The sequence below is a fragment of the Chrysochloris asiatica genome, unplaced genomic scaffold (genome assembly GCF_000296735.1).
Source record: "Chrysochloris asiatica unplaced genomic scaffold, ChrAsi1.0 scaffold00339, whole genome shotgun sequence".
NCBI lineage: Eukaryota > Metazoa > Chordata > Mammalia > Afrosoricida > Chrysochloridae > Chrysochloris > Chrysochloris asiatica.
This window is the reverse complement of record NW_006408857.1, coordinates 981,753-1,000,696: the sequence shown is the minus strand read 5'-3', so window position 1 is coordinate 1,000,696 and position 18,944 is coordinate 981,753. Positions and strand designations below refer to the sequence as shown.

The 18,944-nt window shown below is 45.6% G+C and overlaps 1 protein-coding gene across 1 annotated transcript; it reads left to right on the top strand.

The window, feature by feature from the left end:
* The first annotated feature begins 10,192 nt into the window (after positions 1 to 10,192).
* On the top strand, positions 10,193 to 11,397 carry APLNR (apelin receptor). The gene has a single exon (XM_006875743.1). The coding sequence runs from the start codon at positions 10,193 to 10,195 to the stop codon at positions 11,336 to 11,338; it is 1,146 nt and encodes a 381-aa protein (XP_006875805.1). The 3' UTR covers positions 11,339 to 11,397.
* Positions 11,398 to 18,944: the final 7,547 nt, after the last annotated feature.

The following is an 18,944-nucleotide window of genomic DNA, read 5'->3' as shown; positions in this document are numbered from 1 at the left end:
AATGTTTTGGATTTAGATGAGGGCAGGGGTTGCATAAGATTGTGAATGTACTATATACCACTCTACTATATGTAATACGTTCACAATGTTATGCAACCCCTACTCTGTACTGTATACATGTTAAAAGGTGTTTTTTTTTTCTTTCACAATTTACATGGATTTTATGTAACATTCATAATTTGTGTGAACTTCGCCTCAAAGGAAAATAGCAAAAATCAAGAAACAGAAGACATTTGTGGAGTTTCTGAGTTATTGTATTTAAAAAACGTGGGAAATCATCCCACTTACTCAGCGCCTTAAAATGAAGATGAAAGAAGAGGTGTTGGGACGAGTGGGACTGAAGGTGCTCCTTCAGAAAGCTGGATTTTTTTTTTTTTTTTTGTTCCTCAAAGACATTGGCAAGATTGCAAATCCTTCTCAAGAGCCATTTCTCTGGTCAGAGAACGGACCCTCTTCTACTTGCGTCAAATCTCAATGGGAATCTAATGCAAACAAAGTGCTGGTTCTAGGTATTTGTTATCATTGTTAAGTAGCCTCCAGTCGGGTTGACTCATAGCAAGCCTGTATAGGGGTTCTGAGGAGTGACAGGTGAGTTTGAACCGCCTACCTTGCAGTGAAACCAACTTTATGGATGAGTGCTTATACTTCAGTGACCACACCAGCACCATATATACACAGATAAAAATGTGAACAGGTAAAGAAAAAGCTTGAGGTGATGACCCATGGCATTTAGTAGACCTGAGTTAACTTATTAAGGGGGGAATGTACCGTTTCCAAAGGATGTTATGAAACACTGATGCTGGCTTCCGGCTACCTCCTCTCCCCGATGACTATCTTTTAGGACCGAGAACCTCAGTTTGGGAATCAATGACCTCAATGAAGTTTGGGAAGATTTTTCAGTTCTAATTCATAGATACCCATTCCCCAATCCAGGTGGTCTTCACAAAGTTTCCTGACTGTTTCTGAGGCTATAGAAATGGGGGTCTTACTGGCTGAGGTCCAACAACTCCCATGTCTTTATTAGAGGAGCCCTGGTGTGGCACTATAGGATAAACACTGACTTGCTAATCTCAAGGTTGGGGGTTCAAACATACCAACCCTTTCTCAGAAACCCTATGCAGGGTTGCTTTGAGTTGGAACTGACGTAGGGATGCTATGAGATGGAACTGACATATTGATAATAACAATCACAAAGTATTGGAAGTCTCTGGGTGGTACAAATGTTGACGGATTCAACTGCTATTCCAAAGGTTGACAGTTTGAACCAACCCAGAGATACCTTGGAAGTCGGGCCTGGAGATCTGTTTCCTAAAGACAAAAGCCTTGAAAATCCCGTGGCGGGCAGCTGTACTCTGCCACACATGGGGTCTCTGTGTGTCAGATTGGCCTCTATGACAACTGGTTCCATTTCACTTGGTGTAAATGTGTGGAGTCCTGTCAGGGTGGGTGATGGTGGATGAGTGGGAGCGAGGGGGTGGATGGGTGGTAGAGAAAGACTTCCAGATCCCGGTTGCTGGAGATCCAACATCCATGATTGTGTGTGTGGGAGAACGTGTACCACCTATCCACTGTCTTCTCGACTGACAGACTCCGCTTCTCTCCCTCTTTTCTTTGTCCAGAAACCCGGATCTCTAACCACTTCTGGGAGCCACAGCTACAATTCCCAGAATCATAGGAAGATAGGGAAACTGAGGCTCAGAGAGGGGGAAAGCCCTGTGTCACAACAAGAAGCTGGCCATTCACTCACTTCAGCTAGAATGTCACCCTGGTCTACCTGGTCTAAAATGCCCCTTCTGTTTATTCTCTGTCTCATCTCCCGGTTTACCTTTCTTTACAATGCTTGTCACTGGGTTCACGGCATTTATTGCAGGTGTCCATGTTCTTTTCTCTTCCACACATCTAGAATGTAAATGTGGGAAAGCAGGGCATGGTCTGAATTGTTCACATTGTGTGCCACTGTCTGCAACAGGGTCTGGTACCCAGTACTCAGTAAATATGAATATTTGTTGGATCAGGAGTCCAAACAAGATGGGGACAAAAGATTCCTGGATCCAGGGCCAGTGAGTTTCCCTGCATTCACTGTCTCCAGAGCCTAAGGTCCTATTGCCTGGGAGCCTTCAGTTGTGCCAAATGGCTGGGAGTCAGGAGTTGCTGGGTGGGGCCCTGCTGTCTGCTTTAATTGTCAGAATGCAGCTGGCCATTTGTTTTCAGTCCGATAAGCTGGTAAAGTAGGCCATGTGTGAAATACAGTGTGTGTGTGTGTGTGTGTGTGTGTGTGTGTGTGTCTACACGGCTGGGGTGGGAGAGGGGATGCGCATCTGGAAAAAGGGGAGAAGGAATTCCCAAGTCTGAGACTGGGCAGCCAAGCTTCATTCTGCCCTCCCCGCCCCTTTTCCCTCAGATAACACCACCAGCTGTTAGGAACACAGCTGTGACCACCTCTTGGGGAGGAGGGGAAAGGGCCTGGTTACCCCCGGGTGAGGGCTGAAGCTATAGAGTTCAAAGCAGACCTGTGAAGTCAGGAGGCTGAGCTGGAGGGAGGAGGTGAGAAGTCAGCAAGGGGCAGCAAACGCCTCATCTCTGCTTTGATGTGACCACAGTCCAGAGCTTCTGGCAAAGTCTGGGCGAAGGCCAAGCAGCCAAGCCGAGGAGGCCAGCTTTTCTCCCTTTATTTCAAACTCTCAGCAAGATCCTTCCTGGCCTCCAAGGAGGATGTTTATCCTGATCCTTACTGTACCACACACAGCAGAGCGTGGATGTGCGGAGCCGGTGCTTGTGGCCCCAGCATGTACAGGTGAAGACACAAGCAGATGTCATGTCTCCCAGCCACACATACACACTCACTCACTCACTCACAAAGTGCACATAGCTGCCTGCTGCCACACACACAGGGCCAGCCAGTCTTGACTTTCTAGGCCAAGAACAGACTTTGTAGGGAGGGGATGGTGTCTGGGGTGAGGACAATTCAGTGGCTGACTCCAGGGGCCTCCAGCAGTCTGCAGGTCTGGACACTGTCCTGCCAGGACTCGTTCATCTTAAGCCCATGACAGTAGCCTGAAGAAATCTCCCAGGAGAGAGAGAGGTCCTTAAGGAATCTCACTGTGGCCTCTCCCAGCAGTCCTGTCAGCACAGTGGACTTGCCAAATGGCTCAGGGTAGCGGATTCTGGTGAACTTTAGCAAAAAGGTATCCTTGTTAATGCTGGAGAGCTGCTTTAGGGATGAGATCCACCCTTCTTCTGAGTGGTTTTCTATTGCTTTAATTCAATGGTCATTAACCAGGCACCAGTTTGAGGGGTTGCAGGGTCCTCTGTTCCCAGGAACTCATTGTCTAGTAGAGGGTTAACTTCTATACTCTGGGGGTACACAGGGTCAGCCTCCTGCAACTAGCCTTACTAATCCTTCATCTTCCTTGTTGGATGGTGTGACATGGGACAGGACCAGCTCAAGACGGAACCTTCTGGATCAGGTTGAACCAAGAGAGGTTGGCTGATTTTGCATATGGACTCCTAGTGACCATCTGGCTCCAGCCAGCTGTTGATAGAGGGTGGATCTTATTAGCACTCTAGCCCTCTTGGTCTCAATCTGTGGTTCCTTCCCAGGTTGGCCCCTAATTCCACCCCCTTTCAGTAAGTTCTTTCCTGGCTCCTTGTGTAAGATGAACTCCTTTTTCACTCCTCTGGGCCAGAGGCTTGAAGACATGGATTTCCATCCTCTCCTACAGGGCCCCAGACTTCCATCTGGTCCTGGACCTAGTGCAGTGGCTGGAGGGGAAAGGGAAATGGGACCTGATTTCAGGGACACTTAAGGTTCACTCTCTCTGTATCCTTGTTTCTAACTGCCAAGGGTATGGGTGCCTATGTTTTCTTGGGAGACCCTGGGAAAGTCTGGGAACACTGAGAGATTGAAGTTGGCCTTAATTCAATATTTTTATAAATAGCAGGGTCAAGACTAAGCTGAGCCCAAAGGTCCTGCCCAACTCTTAGGTCCCTTTTGATAAACAAAGTAATCACTGAAGAAGTTTAGCATGTTGGAAGGTTAACCATTTCCACCCAATCTGGCAATAATAGTAATAATAATAGCCATTCTGCCACCTGCACAGACTTCTATTAGACAGATGGACAGACAGAACAAGCAGGCCTTGCATGGTTCCTCCTGTGAGTCCTGGGAGAGCCGTGAGATCCCAACTCTGAGTCCGATTGGGTGCCCTCATCACGATTTTGCAGACTACTAAGATTATCCTGGTGTGGCGCTGTGGGTTAATACGCCAGACTGCAAGTCCGTTTGAACTGCAAGGTCGGTGGTTCAAGCTCACCAGTTGCTCCTCGGAAACCCTCTACAAGGTTGCTATGGGTTGGAACGGACTCGATGACACTTAACAACAACAACAACAACAACAACAAGAAGGTTCTAGAGGAGTCCTGGTGTGGCGCTGTGGGTTAATGTGCCAGATTGCAAAGCCATTTGAATTGCAAGGTCGGTGGTTCAAGTTCACCAGTCGCTCCTTGGAAATCCTATACAGGGTCATTATGGGTCGGAACTGGCTTGATGGCACTTAACAATAACAGCAATGAGGTTCTAGAGGAAGCCCACTCTAAGTTTCCAGCAAGTACCGGGGCACCAGAAATCCCAAGATGTGGACCTTAAAGGAGCAGACCACAGACAGCCTGGTGGAGTTTTATACTCTGCTCAAAGTTAGGGGCTGTCTCTAAAATATTTTAGTCAATCTGCTTTTTTATTCTTTATTTTATTGTGGTAAATATATAGGAAATGGAGTCCTGGTGTGGTGCTGTGGGATAAAATACTGGATCTCAAGGTCAGTTTGAATCACAAGGTTGGTGGTTCAAACTCACCAGCTGCTCCTTGGAAACTCTCCACAGGGTTGCCATGAGTTAGTGCCAACTTGACAGCACTTAACAACAACAACAACAACATATAAGAAATGAAACATTGGCTATTTCATCAATCTTCACATGTACAGTTCAGTGATATTAAGTTTGTTTATGGTGTTGTACAGCCATCACTACTCTTGAATGTTTCCAACATCCTTAGCAGTGTCCCCAAAGTGTTGTGCCTGCCTTTCCCCCTCCCTCTCTCCCATCCTTGGTAACCACAAAAAAACTTTGGTCTCTATACACTGGCCTCTTCTAGATATCTCTTATCAATGGAACATCCAATATTTCTCCTTTTGTGACTAACTTATTTCACTCAGTATGATTTTTTGAAGGAACCTGTATATAGACCAAGAGGCAGTTGATTGAACAGAATAAGGGAAAATTGAAAGGTTTAAAATCCAGAAAGGTACATGCCAGGATTGTATTCTTTCAGAATGCTTATTCACTCTATATGCTGAGCAAATAATCCGAGAAGCTGGGTTATATGATGAAGAATGTGGCATCAAGGTGGCATCATTAACAACCTGCAATATGCTGGTGATATAACCTTACTTGCTGAAAGTGAAGAGGACTTAAAATAACTGATGAAGAGCAAAGACCACAGCCTTCAGTACGGATTGCCACCTCAGTGTATAAAAAGCAAAACTCCTTAAAACTGACCAACAAATAGCATCATGATAAATGGAGAAAAGATTGCAGTTGTCAAAGACAACTTGGATCCGCAACCAACACTTGGATCCGCAACCAACACTCATGGAAGCAGCAGTAAAGAGATGAAACAACGTATTGCATTAGGCAAATCTGAGGCACAAGACCTCTTTAAAGTGTTCAAGAGGAAAGATACCAGTTTGAGGACTAAGGTGTGCCTGACCCAAGTCATGGTATTTTCACTTGCCTCTTAAACATGTGAAAGTTGGACAATGACTGTAAAAGTCCATAGAGAAATTGAAGTATTTGAGTTATGGTGTTGGGGGAGAACATAAAAATACCATGGGCTGCCAGAAGAACAAACCAATCTGTGTTGGGAGAAGTACAGGCTAGCAGAATGCTCCTTAGAAGCCAGGATGGTAAGACTTCGTCTCTCATACTTCAGACCTTTATCAGGAGGGACCAGTCCGTGGAGAAGGACATCATGCTTGGTCAGTAAAAATGAGATGGATTGGCACAGTGGCAGCAGTGCTGGGCTGAAATGTAACAACAAAAGTGAGGATGACACATGACTAGGCAGGGTTCCATCCAGTTGTGCACGGGGTTGATATGAGTCAGAGCCGGCTCGACAGCACTTAACAACAGCAAAGCAACAACAACAACAACAACAACAACAACAACAACAAAGATTTGAAAGTAGTCAATCTATTTTTCATTCCACTTACGAGAGCTTAGTTTAAAGAAAATGACAGGTGTGTTAGCACAGACCTACATTTCTATACTGCTTAACAGATCCCCAAATTCCCAAATGTTTAAAAGAGTTGGAATTAGTTCTTTGGGGGCATGGTAGACTCAAATAGCTTTGGTTCAAATTCTGACTCTGTCAGTTACAAGGTGGGTGACCTTGGCGACCTCGTTATGTTCTCAGTTTCTTCATCTGTGAAGTGGGGTTAATGAAGGTATCTACCTTCTAGCGTTGTTGTGTTGATTAAAAAAGAGAACACACAAGTATAAAATGCTTCAGATATCTGGGAGAATGATTAGTGCTGGATGGATACTGTAATCCTCAGGAGAAACATCAACAAGGTATTCAGTATTCTTTCCTTGTTCCCTGTAGGTCATCCAAGGCTCTCAGGATCTTTCTTATCTTTGTCTCCAGCTTCCCATTGCACCTGAAGCCTTCTCAGATGCTCATTTCCATAACTCTATGTTTCCACTCACTTTCTGTTCCTTCTTCCTGCTCTAGCCTCCCTCTTTTTTTCCAATGCATTCTTGCTGTTGTTGTTGTTAAGTGCCATCGAGTCGGTTCCGACCCATAGCGACCCTGTATAGGGTTTCCGAGGGTGTAAATCTTTACGGGAGTAGAAAGCCTCATCTTTCTCCCGCGGAGCAGCTGGTAGTTTCGAACCGCTGACCTTAAGGTTCGCAGCCCGATTCGTAACCACTATTCAAAGGGCTTCAACTGAGGGCCTGAGGACATGCTTTACTTGTTTGTTTTTAAAAATGAGGTTAATCCCCTCAATTTATAAACCAAGAGATTTCTCATAGAGCATCTCCTGAAAAGTGAAAAAATAAAGCCTAGATAGCAATGCTGGGGTTTGCATCTCTGTGTGGCACCTGGAGATTGGATCTGAGAAGGTCTTCTTTGGATGGGATATGAATGATCTGGCTTATTTCAGTCCCCCCACAGCCCCTCCACCTCACATGGACTGCTTTGTCTACATACTTATTCAGCTTGATTCCTGCAGGTATTTGAGTTTGGGGCTCCTGAGAAGGTTTCTGATCAAGCCTCTCTCTAGACAATGGATTCTAGCTCGGAAGCCTTTTGCATTGGATATAGACTCATCCCCTGATTTTGGTTCCCCTCATTGCTGTCCAAAGTGGGGTTGCCTTACCCACTTTGGGGTGGTGGTAAAAAGAGGGCACATTTTTGACCATGCCTTGTTTTCCCTTCTCTCTTCCCTGTCCACAGATCTAAGGAGGAGACCAGATGGAATAAAGTGAATTTCTATGGCAGCTGCTCAATGGCTGTCTCATTCTTAGCCTCTTCGTCTAGCTGCAACTTCCTGCCCCCTTATGGATGTCGGGAGCCAGCCCCGACAATTTTATTGGGGGGTTCTTAGAGAGAGGTATGGCATTGGTGAAGAAATGAAGCTTACAGAATTAATGGTTTTGATGAATGGTGAGTCTTCTCTGTTTATTTCAAAATTTCAAACAGCTTTTATACTATTCTATACCATTAATTTATTAATTACTTTTTTAGAGTAGTGGTTTAAATTATACATATTAATACATATTAATTATTTTAATATAAAGCATTAAAAATATCAAAAATTTCCTTGTTCCCCTTTACATAGTTAAACAATATTTAATTTTTGTAAGCAAACCTCATTGCTCTAAAAATGTTATGTTAACCTTTACAAGGACTTTTTGTTACCCTTACCTTCCTATTTATTATTTTTTGAAACTTATCAATTGTAACTAGGTTCAAATATTCCCAAGGCTCTTAAAATTTGTTTAAACATTTTATACCTTGCTACTCCTCATGGATTTAAGTTCCTAATTGTAATTTTAAATATGAATCATGTTTTTAATTAACTTTATACATCACTAACTTTTAAAAATTAAAAATTTTAAAGCTTTTACAAAGCTTTTAACTATAACCCTAGCAGTCTTCATGGCTCCTACATCATGGTTCAGTTATTTTAAAGGCTATTGTTTGTAATTAAAGTAAAACAGGTGCCAAATTATAATCTTACCTCTATACTGGCAGTGTTTCAACTGGTTTAAAATATCTAATTATCAAACTATAAAAATAAAAAATGTGTATGTTTTAAAAATTAAAATAACAAGTATAATACTAATTACTTATAACATTAATTTTTATTAAAATAATAAAATAAAAAAAAAAACTGCAAAGCCAGCAAGGTCCCCGCATAAAATTCCTGTTAAGGCTCTGCCAAATCAACAGGGCATCCATGGCTGCTCTGCAGTACAATGAATTTTCTTCATGCGTAGGGTCTCCTGTTTGCTCTGTGTTGTTGCAATGTATTTCTTATCAAAGCCATCATGGCCCCCGCCACATGGACTTGTATAAACCTCCTGATCCAGGGAGAAAGAAGACCTGGTGGTACCGTGTGTTAAGCATTGAGTCCAATGTTGGTAGGCAAAAGGTCAGCAGTTTGAACCCACTAGTCACTCTGCAGAAGAATGACGAGGCATTTTGCTTCCATAAAGATTTATAGCTTCAGAAACACTATGGTACAATTCCATTGTATATTACTTCATGGTTCTCTATTTATAAAAAGTGGGTTTGGTTTCCTTATTTAGTCCATGGAGGGCAGAAAGACAAGGAGAGGCACAGAAGAACCCAAGGATGGAAATGTGTCCCTGCTTTTACCACACAGTAATTCATGCACACTCATTCCTCTGCAGACAGATTTCACTCTGTGTTTATTTCATCCATCCACTTAACTCTTTCAGTCAACAACCCTCTGTGGATCACCTGTCATCTGCTAGGCACTACGTTATGTGCTTGGAGAAGAAGAAAAGAAAACCAACTGTAACAAAATTCACCCTGTGTCTTTTGTTGTTGTTGAGTGCCTTCAAGTCGGTTCCAACTCATAGCAACCTTGTATGGGGTTTTGGAGGAGCAGCTGGTGGGTTTGAACCATTGACCTTGCAGTTAGCAGTCCAGTGCTTATCCTACAGTTTCCCCATAGATTTAATGACTCAATGAAGAGTCATTTTATCTGAGACTTCTTTTTTACCCTGTGAGTCTGTTCTGGAGCCTTTAAAACCTTCTATGCAATCTGCCAACAGTTTATGAATTTGCATTTGCAAACCTCAAAGTCTCTGGAGAGAGGTTCAGGGCCGAGGGACAAAGGGATGGTGTGAGGGAAGCAGGCGCTGGAATGATAGGAAGGAACTGGAGGGCTTGTCAGGTTCTGGAACCAGGCAGTGAAATCTCAGACCCTCACTGCCCCCTCCCCACCCCCTTCAGCTCAGACTGGATTTCAATCTGCATAATTTGCCCGATAGAGGGGGTGGGAGTGAGTGAGAATAGGAGGGTGGAAAGAACTGAGGAGGGGGTGCTCCAAGAGTAGGCAGGAGATGGTGACCAGAGGAAATTCCTGGGAGGGGGGCTGGGACAGAGGCTGGGGTGAGGGTGGGTGGCAGTCAAAAGGAGGAGGTGGGGCCTGGAGGAGAGCAACAGTCTGCAACCCCCAGATAATCTGCCCCATACAGCAGGGTTCAATTTGGTCCACTTTGCCCAGTGACAAGAAGGAAAAAACAACAACAACCAAGTGGGCTGTAACTTAGCGATCTTAAGATTCCCAAGTGAGGGATTGGTCTGGAGGTGGGAGAGGGGAGTGGCGAGCCAAGAGGAGACAGACATTCAGGAGGTGCAAGGAAGTGTCTTGGCTGGACTGGAGGTAGGAAAAGGCAGAGGAAAGCCTCTTATGAGAGGCATCCTCTGACCCCCACGATCTGAGAGGGAGCTTCTCCCAGCTCAGGGAAGGGCTGTGTCCACTCAAAGGCACCTTCAGCTCTTGCCACCTCTCTGAGGGTCCAGGTAGGAGCTTGGGTGACACAGTCTCCAAGCTGGTAGCCTGTGGGACCCCTGGCAGCCTTCTCTCCACTTTCCAGCATGGAAGACAGTGCTGGTGACTTTGACAGCTATTATGGAGCTGACAACCAGTCCGAGTGTGAGTACTCAGATTGGAAGTCCTCTGGAGCCCTCATCCCTGCCATTTACATGCTGGTCTTCCTCTTGGGCACCACTGGTAATGGCTTGGTCCTCTGGACTGTATTTCGGAGCAGCAGGGAGAAGAGGCGCTCAGCTGACATCTTTATTGCCAGCCTGGCAGTGGCGGACCTGACCTTCGTGGTGACCTTGCCGCTGTGGGCCACCTACACCTACCGGGAGTACGACTGGCCCTTTGGCACTTTCGCCTGCAAGCTCAGCAGCTATCTTATTTTTGTCAACATGTACGCCAGTGTCTTCTGCCTCACCGGCCTCAGCTTCGACCGCTACCTGGCCATCGTAAGGCCCGTGGCCAATGCGCGACTGAGGCTGCGGGTCAGCGGGGTTGTGGCCACGGCTGTCTTGTGGGTGCTGGCTGCTCTCCTGGCCATGCCGGTCATGGTCTTCCGCTCTACCGACAACCTTGATAACAACACCAAAGTACAGTGCTACATGGACTACTCCCTGGTGGCCACCTCGAGCTCAGAGTGGGCCTGGGAGGTGGGTCTGGGGGTCTCGTCCACTGCCGTGGGCTTTGTGGTGCCCTTCACCATCATGCTGACCTGCTACTTTTTCATCGCTAAAACCATTGCCAGCCACTTCCGCAAGGAGCGCATCGAGGGCCTGAGGAAGCGACGCCGGCTGCTCAGCATCATCGTGGTGCTGGTGGTCACCTTTGCCTTGTGCTGGATGCCCTATCACCTGGTGAAGACGCTCTACATGCTGGGTAGCCTGCTGCACTGGCCTTGCGACTTCGACCTCTTCCTCATGAACGTTTTCCCCTACTGCACCTGCATCAGCTACGTCAACAGCTGCCTCAACCCTTTTCTCTACGCCTTCTTCGATCCCCGCTTCCGCAATGCCTGCACCTCCATGCTCTGCTGGGGCCACAGCAGGTGTGGGGGCGCCTCCCATAGCAGCAGTGGGGAGAAGTCGGCCAGTTACTCCTCCGGGCACAGCCAGGGACCCAGCCCCAACACGGGGAAGGGTGGGGAGCAGCTGCAGGAGAAATCGATTCCCTATAGCCAAGAGACGCTGGTGGTTGACTAGGTTTGGGATCCAGAACTGCCCTCTGCTCTGTCCCCTGACATCCGCCTTTGCTCTCTGAAAATCAGGTAGAGTGACGCTTCTTCCTTCTGAATCTTCTCTCTTTTTTCTGTTCTCTGCCCTGCATCTCTAGCTGGCCCCTCTGACTCAGTTACTCCTTTCCCAGATGTCTGGGTTATAGTGAAAGGAGATTGTATCTGCGAGACTGACCTTGCCCAGCCTTTTCATCTCCCACAACCTCTGATTTTCCAGTTGTAAAAGTGGGGATGGTGTTACTGATCCTAAAATGTGGATGTGTGAGTCCTTTCTCTCTCGACTCCTTTTGGTTTTCCCTGACCTCTTCGGTGTGCTCTGTTTTCCCCTCTCTGCAATCTTTATTCTTAGCCCTTACATTTTGGCTTGGACCCCCTCTCTCTCAGAGCTTGTTCCCATCCCTCAGTCCCTTTTTGTCCCCTTTTTACCTCTTACCTCTGAAGCCTCCTAAGGGTTAAGAATCTAGGAGTTTGCAAGCTCTTTATCCTGGAGAGAGAGAGAGAGAGAGAGAGAGAGAGAGAGAGAGAGAGAGAGAGAGTGAGAAAAGAATGGCAGGGACTGTAATGGATGTGGGAACTTTGTGCCAATTGGGAGCTCCAGAAATTTCCCTAAAATTGGATCAGTTCAGTGTCGTTTCAGGCTACTTCCTTCCCAGAAAGGCACTTTTTTTTTTTTTTCTGTAGCCCATTAAGAAGCCAGTGAGTGAGATGTGCTTTCTGTAAATTTCCACAGACCCTTTATCCTCAATTTTCTGTAAGGATTGGAAGGCAGTGGGGCTGATGAAGCTATGGGCTCTTTGGTTTCATTATATGAATGTAGAGTTAGGAAGGGAGGAGAGAATGCACAGAAAGTGGGGCTAAAGGAAAGTGTGGGGTTGTCAATCTATATGCTGCTTGGTTCCCCTCCCACAAATCCTGGTCCTTCTGATCTTCTTTCAGACTTCGGGCTGTGTGTCTTTCCCCTGACTCCCCACCTCAACCCATCTCCCTAGGTTGGTTTATTTAGGCATTGGTGCTTCTTGGTACCAACAGTCACTTTGGTTGGGGTAAGGATGCTTGTCTCTATCTATCTACCTAAGCATGGACAACCTGGAGAGCAGTGTACCTGGGTCATTTGGATAACTCCCTTCTACTTCTCACTTTCCACATCATCTCTCCTCTTCACACAAAAATCCTTGAGGGAAGAAGGGACACATTGAGGCAATATAGGATAAAACTGAGTTCACTCCCCACTGGATTTGGGGACTTCAACGGCTGGTCCGTGCTTTAAAAGAGAAGTCTGTTTGTGCCAGGGTCCTCGCTGAGGGATCTTTTTCAGCAGAGTCTGGTGTCCAAGGCTTGGGGAGTTCTGTGAGTTGGGTCTCTGTTCATTCTCTAACGCTATGTGGGAATTGGGAGTCTCCTCACCATGCTTTGAGTTTATGAGTGTTTTGTTCCTCACTCTCTTCCTCAGCCTCAGTGGCTAATTCCTAAGAAGGCCATGATACTACCAGACACTGGAGTGGGTTTAGGCTCACCATCAGGATGGGACCTCTTGACTTCTCCAGCTGGGTTTGGGGCTGGAACAGCACTGGGCAGCAGTGGTAGAAAGGATGACCTTCCAGAGAAACCTTGTGAAGAAACTGATGGTGGGGCCATTGTGAGATGGGGTGGGTGTATGTTCCTGGTTTTGTTTGTGGAAGACTCTGGACACAAAGGAACAAAGGACAAAAGTGTGAAGGCAGGAAGAGTTCAGCTTGCTGTAAATGGACATCTTGACTGTCTCTGGGATGGAGCCAGGAGAGGGAAAGTGTCTCCTCTCTGCCTAGTCTATGCCATCACACACCAGAAGCATCCATATCTTCACTTACTTTTCCTGGGGCCTACTCAAAACATCCAGTTAGGACAACAGGAAGTGTCTCTGGAGCTTTTTTAGGTAACTTACAGAGACTTCCTGCCTGGAATTCAGGGGACCTGGGGATGTGCCTCTATCTCCCTATATCCAGCCCTTTCTTCAGAATGTCTGTGCTATTTTCTGACCTTGTTAGTCATTGTGGTTCATCAAATAAATATGTTTTGTGAAACTATTGCTTCCAAAGCTTCCTCTCACCAAAGTGTCTTGGGAAAGGAAAGCAGCCCCAGTTTGCAAATGTTACAATGGGGTGGAGGTGGGGTGAGAATCCTTGTGGGGAGAGGTGAGAGCTAAAAGGAGGGCGTGAAGGGGAAAACTAAGAGGGAAGTGGGAGGGGTGGGGAGAAGATGGAGAAAACAGACACCAGGAAAGGGAATGATGTGGAGGTAGATTGGGGAGGACAAAGGACTAAACGACTAGGGAGCAGCTAAATTTTACATTCAGAAAAAACAGAGTAAATGCCTGTGGTTTGAATCTAGAGTATAGGTCTGGGGACAAATACTAACAATTCTAATTGTTGAGTGATGGTGGGGTTGGTGGTGTGCGGTGGAGTCGGTTCCGACTCATGGAGACCCTACATAGGGCTTCCAAGGCTGCAGATCTTTACTGGAGCAGAAAGCCTTGTCTTTCTCCAACAGCTAACATTGAGGTTAGCAGCCCAACTGTTAACCACTATGCTATCAGTGAGCTCCATCGAGACCTATCAATTTCATCATTCATTCATTCGTTCATTTATTCATTTCATTTGTTCACTTATCATCTTCTATTGACTCATTCAAGGTCCTTGGGTGGGGGTGCAAACAGCTTGGTTTTGGCTACTATAAGTTGCTGGTTTGAATCTACCCCAAAATGCTATGACAAAAGGGTCTAGTAATCTGCTTCTATCTAGATGATAGCCCAGAAAACCCTGTGGGGCAGTTCTGTATGGAGTGACCATGAGTTGGAATGGTCTTGAAGTGATGATTAGGGTTTAAGTGCTGACTCACTCAGTCATTACTTTAGTATGGAGTGAGCACCCACTCAGTTTATGCCAGAAGTTTGAATCCATGCTCTCCCATCAGACATGTCCTGGATATTGTTGAATATTGAAAAAATTATACCCATTCCTGATGTCAAGGAGCTCTGGTAATGTAGTGGTTATGAATTGGGCTGCTAACCTCAAGGTCGGCAGTTTGAAATGATCAGCCATTCCGTGGGAGAAAGATGAGGCTTTCTGCTCCCGTAAAGATGTACAGCCTTGGAAACCCTGTGCAGGGTCGCTATGAGTCGGAACCGACTCCACAGCACTTAACATCAACAATTCCTGATGTCATTGCAGAACTTTGGAATGAGAATCTCCTGCTCTGGCCCCACATGTTCACCACTATAACAGCCCCATTTAGTGACCTGTGAGAGAGGCTGAGTTTGGGAACAACTCCACCCAGAGAGAGTCGGCCTAAATTAAAGTGAACACAAGAAACTAGAGGCTCAGAGCTGGAGAGAACTGGGCTCTGGATGCGGACCAATATGGAGCAACTCAGAGCTGATCTCCATCTTCAGTCAAGACCTCCAGAGCACGGATACTTTCAGAGGGCCCAAAGCAATCATCCTCACAGAACTGACCGAGAGCGCATGCACAGAGAACTTTACCACTGTCCTAAGCATTTTCTCAACACTGCCTCATTTACTCCTTGTAGCTGACTTCTGAGGGGTATTTTTACCAATTTTGCTGATAAGGATGCTGATATGAAGGCTCAGAGAGATTAGTTAGGGAGCTTGCTCAAGATCCCACAACCAGAACATGCAAGAGTAGGTCTGGCATTAGCCAAATCTGTCCAACCTCAAAGTCCACACACTCTTTACTCTTGTATGGGGATGCTGCTCTCAAAGGACAAATGAGATGGACTTCAGCTGGGAGGACAAGAGAGCTCTCACCCGGGGCATACGTGGTATTGGTATCAGGGAGGGTTTTCAGTGATGGTGGGGGTGGGCTGGGAAAGATGAGGCAGGAGGGGAATGTTGAAAAGTGCAAGACAGAGAGACAGAGCGTGAGGAGATGTATGGAGGCAGAGTGAGGAGAGAGAGACAGAGAGATAGAGACAGAGAGGCAGGGACTGAATATGAGGAGAGATAGGAACAGAGACAGACAGACAGGAGATGAATGGAGACAGAGTGAGGAGAGACAGAGAGACAAGAGGAGATGAACAGAAACAGAGATTGAGGAGACAGGTGAACGGAGACAGAAAGACAGAGATAACGAGACAGAAATGGAAGCGAAAGATAAACAAGAGACACAGAGACAGAGAGGGTGGAGAGGAACAGAGACAGAGAAAAATAGAGATAGAGAGAGACAGAGGTAAAAAGCCAGGGAATGAGGAGAAAGGTAAACAGACATAGAGGCAGGAACAAACTATGAGGCTAGACACAGAGACAGAGACTGAGGGGAAAGAGAAAAAACAGTGAGAAGAGGTAAGAGAGCGAGGCGTAGAGTGTGGAGAGAGAGATAGAGAGAGGCAGAAATAGTGAGAGGCGATGAACAGACAGAGAGACAGAGATAAAGAGACAGTTGGAGAAAAGAGAAAAACAAGAGAAAGAGAGTGAGGACAAAGAGAAACAGATAAACTGAGACAGAGTGAGGAGAAAGAAAAGGGAGAGAGAGAGAAGAAAGATGGGAAGAAGAAATTGGGAGTCAGGGAAGACGGCTGAGGAGGGGGTCTCAGCGTTTGTTTTGCTTCTTCTGAAAGCACCAGGGAAAAACCTGAAGGAGTTTACAACTGTAACAACAAGCTATTTGAGCTGTTTTTAAAAACAGTTGTTGTCAAAAGAACCTCACCAATTCTCCTGGGAAATTTCATTTAAGTTATCCTGAAAATTCTAAGAGCAGAGAACACTGTCTCAAGAATGCTTTTATTTACTTATTTCTCTGCTAACACACTCTATCACTCCCTCATTTCTTCATTCAGCATATCCTTATGTATTACTCACTGTATTTCAGTGACTGGACTACAAAGTTGGTTTGAACTGCAAGATTGGCGGTTCAAGCTCACCAGCCACTTCTTGGACACCCTATACAGAGTCACTATGGGTCAGAACCGACTTGATGGCACTTAACAACAACAACAACAATGGAGTCCTGGTGTTATACTTTCAGATAAGCACTGGAAGTAAGGTTGCCAGTTCAAATCCACCAACCTCTCCTTGCAAACCCCATTAGCAGGTTGCTATGAGTCAGAATCAACTTGATAGCACTTAATAACAATAACAACAATGGTTGTGGCACTGTAGGATAAGCACTAGACTGCAAGGTTGATGTTTCAAACCCACCAGCAGCTCCTAGGATACCCTGTACAGGGTCGCTGTGAGTTGGAACCGACTTGACAGCACTTAACAACAACACTGTGTCAGACACTATCCTGGTCACTAAGGGGCAAATGGTGAATGAGACCCAGTGGGCTCACGGGCTGGTGGTGCAGGCGGACAGTTGGGGAGTGATTGTAATCACATATGGTAAATACTAAAGGAAGGATGTGCAAAGTGCTCAGAGGCCCCTTGATGGAGGCCATGGAGCAGTTGATGTTTGAAAGGCACAGTGTTTGCCAGGAGCCTGCTGATGGTGCGCAGTTAGAGGAGGCATGTTCTGAGCAGATGGCAAATGCACAGATACAAAAGTGTAGCCCCTGGAGGATTTGGAAACTAATGTTTGCTCTTGTTTTCACCACTCTCTCCCCTGCACCCTAGCTTTGAAAGGTGGCCCAGACAGAAAATCCAAAAAACCGAAGTCCCTGACATTAAGTCAATTTTGACTCCTAGCGTAGTGGTTATGAATCGGGCTGTGAACCACAAGGTCAGCAGTTCGAAACTACCAGCTGCTCCATGGGAGAAAGATGAGGCTTTCTACTTCAGCAAAGATTTACAGCCTAGGAAACCCTATTCAGGGTCACTATGGGTTGGAACCGACTTGACGGCACTTAACAACAACAACAGCCCTATATAGGATTTCTAAGAAGGTAAATCTTCCATGGTGCAGCTGGTGGTTTTGAGCCACCGTCCTTTAGGTTAGCAACTCAACTCCTAACCTATAGGACCACCAGGGTTCCTTCAGTCAGACTTTGACAAAACTCTACCCAGAAAACTCTGCTTGGGTCTCAGAGTATGCAGGATGAGCAGATTGAGAGCTAGGACTAGAATCCGGGTCTTTAGATAACTTGGGAGGCCAAGATTATCTATTTCTTTTTGACAACTTCCTGCTTTTTCTTTCCCTGGGATTGAGCTGTTTTTCTCTAGGGTGTCTGCCAGGTCTTCTGACCAGGGGTTGGGAGTTTTCCAAACTCTCATTCTGTTTTTTTAAAAAAATTAATTCATAGAATTATTTGACAATTGGTAAAAATAGTAATGATTTCTTCCAGAAGGAGAAGTAGATTGGCCAAGATCTTTGGGAAGAAAATACTGCCCCGTTCTTCCCCATCCCTGAGTCCCTATGTTTAGTTGCAGGGCAATCCTTGTGGTCCATGTGGTTCTCCTTGGCTAATTTTTAGAAGTTAATCATTAGGCCTCTCTTTCTCGTCTGTCTTAATCTGGGAGCTCTGCTGAAACCTGTCCAACATCATAGCAATACATAGTCTCCATGGGCACATGTATACAGATGTACACTGGGTGATGTAGACACATGACGTGCATTGACCAGAATCAAAGTTGAGTCTCCCATACGGAAAGTAAGGATGCTGCTACTGAACAACCACTGCCCTCAGTCCCTACTTACTAGAGAAACGAACTGCCCATCTCATTAACCAATTAAATAAATGGAAGATCTACCATGAGTTTCCTCTATAGTACTTGTACATCTGCCAGGAGACAACATGACTCAAGTAGAGGCAGTTTCTTAAGCAAAGGTTTCAAGTTAGAGAGAGAGACACTAGAGTTACAGTTGGATCACAATGCACTTTCAAGTGTATAACAAAGAAATTTGTGTTGTTTTAACTTATTGAGCTTTGGCAGTTGTTTGTTACAGTAGTGTTGCTTAGACTTAGCTGATGGATACTCACTCTGGGATTTTTGGAGAAAGATGCTAGGAGGAGACAGAGAGATCACTTGTATCTTAGTTATCTAATGCTGCTATAACAGAAATACCAAGGTAGATGTGTTAACAAGCAGAAATGGATTCTTTCACAGTTTAGGAAGCTTAAAGTCTTAAGCTCAGAGTGCTTGCTCTTGGAGAAGGCTTTCTCTTTGTCAATTCTGGGCAAAGGGCCTAGCTTCCTTTCAGCATCTGTAACCCCAGTATTCCTTGGAGATGTCTATGTGTCTTAACATGAATCTTCCCCTGGACCGAGGAGCTTCACAGTACAGGGACCCCAGTTACTAAGGATGCACTCTTATCTTGTAGGTAATAGGTTCTTTTCATTTACTCACTTCTCTCTCCTTTTGTATCTCAAAAGAGATAGACTCAAGATACAACCTAATTCTATAAATTGTAACCAGCCTCATTAACATCCTAGCAGTGAGGATTTACAACACATAGGATAATTACATCCAATCAGAGCAGATCACTTAAGATCACATCATGGGGTGATTACATTGTATTAGATCTCATGAAAGTGATAACTACATGCTAACTCCTTAATCACTGAGAATCTGGGTCCAGCCAAGTTGATACAAAACCTTAACTATCATACCTTGAGAAGATTACCCCCAGAACCAGGATGATACC

Bases quoted from the DNA above. Each gene is read 5' to 3' on its own strand.
- APLNR (XM_006875743.1), top strand. From the start codon at position 10,193: ATGGAAGACAGTGCTGGTGACTTTGACAGCTATTATGGAGCTGACAAC.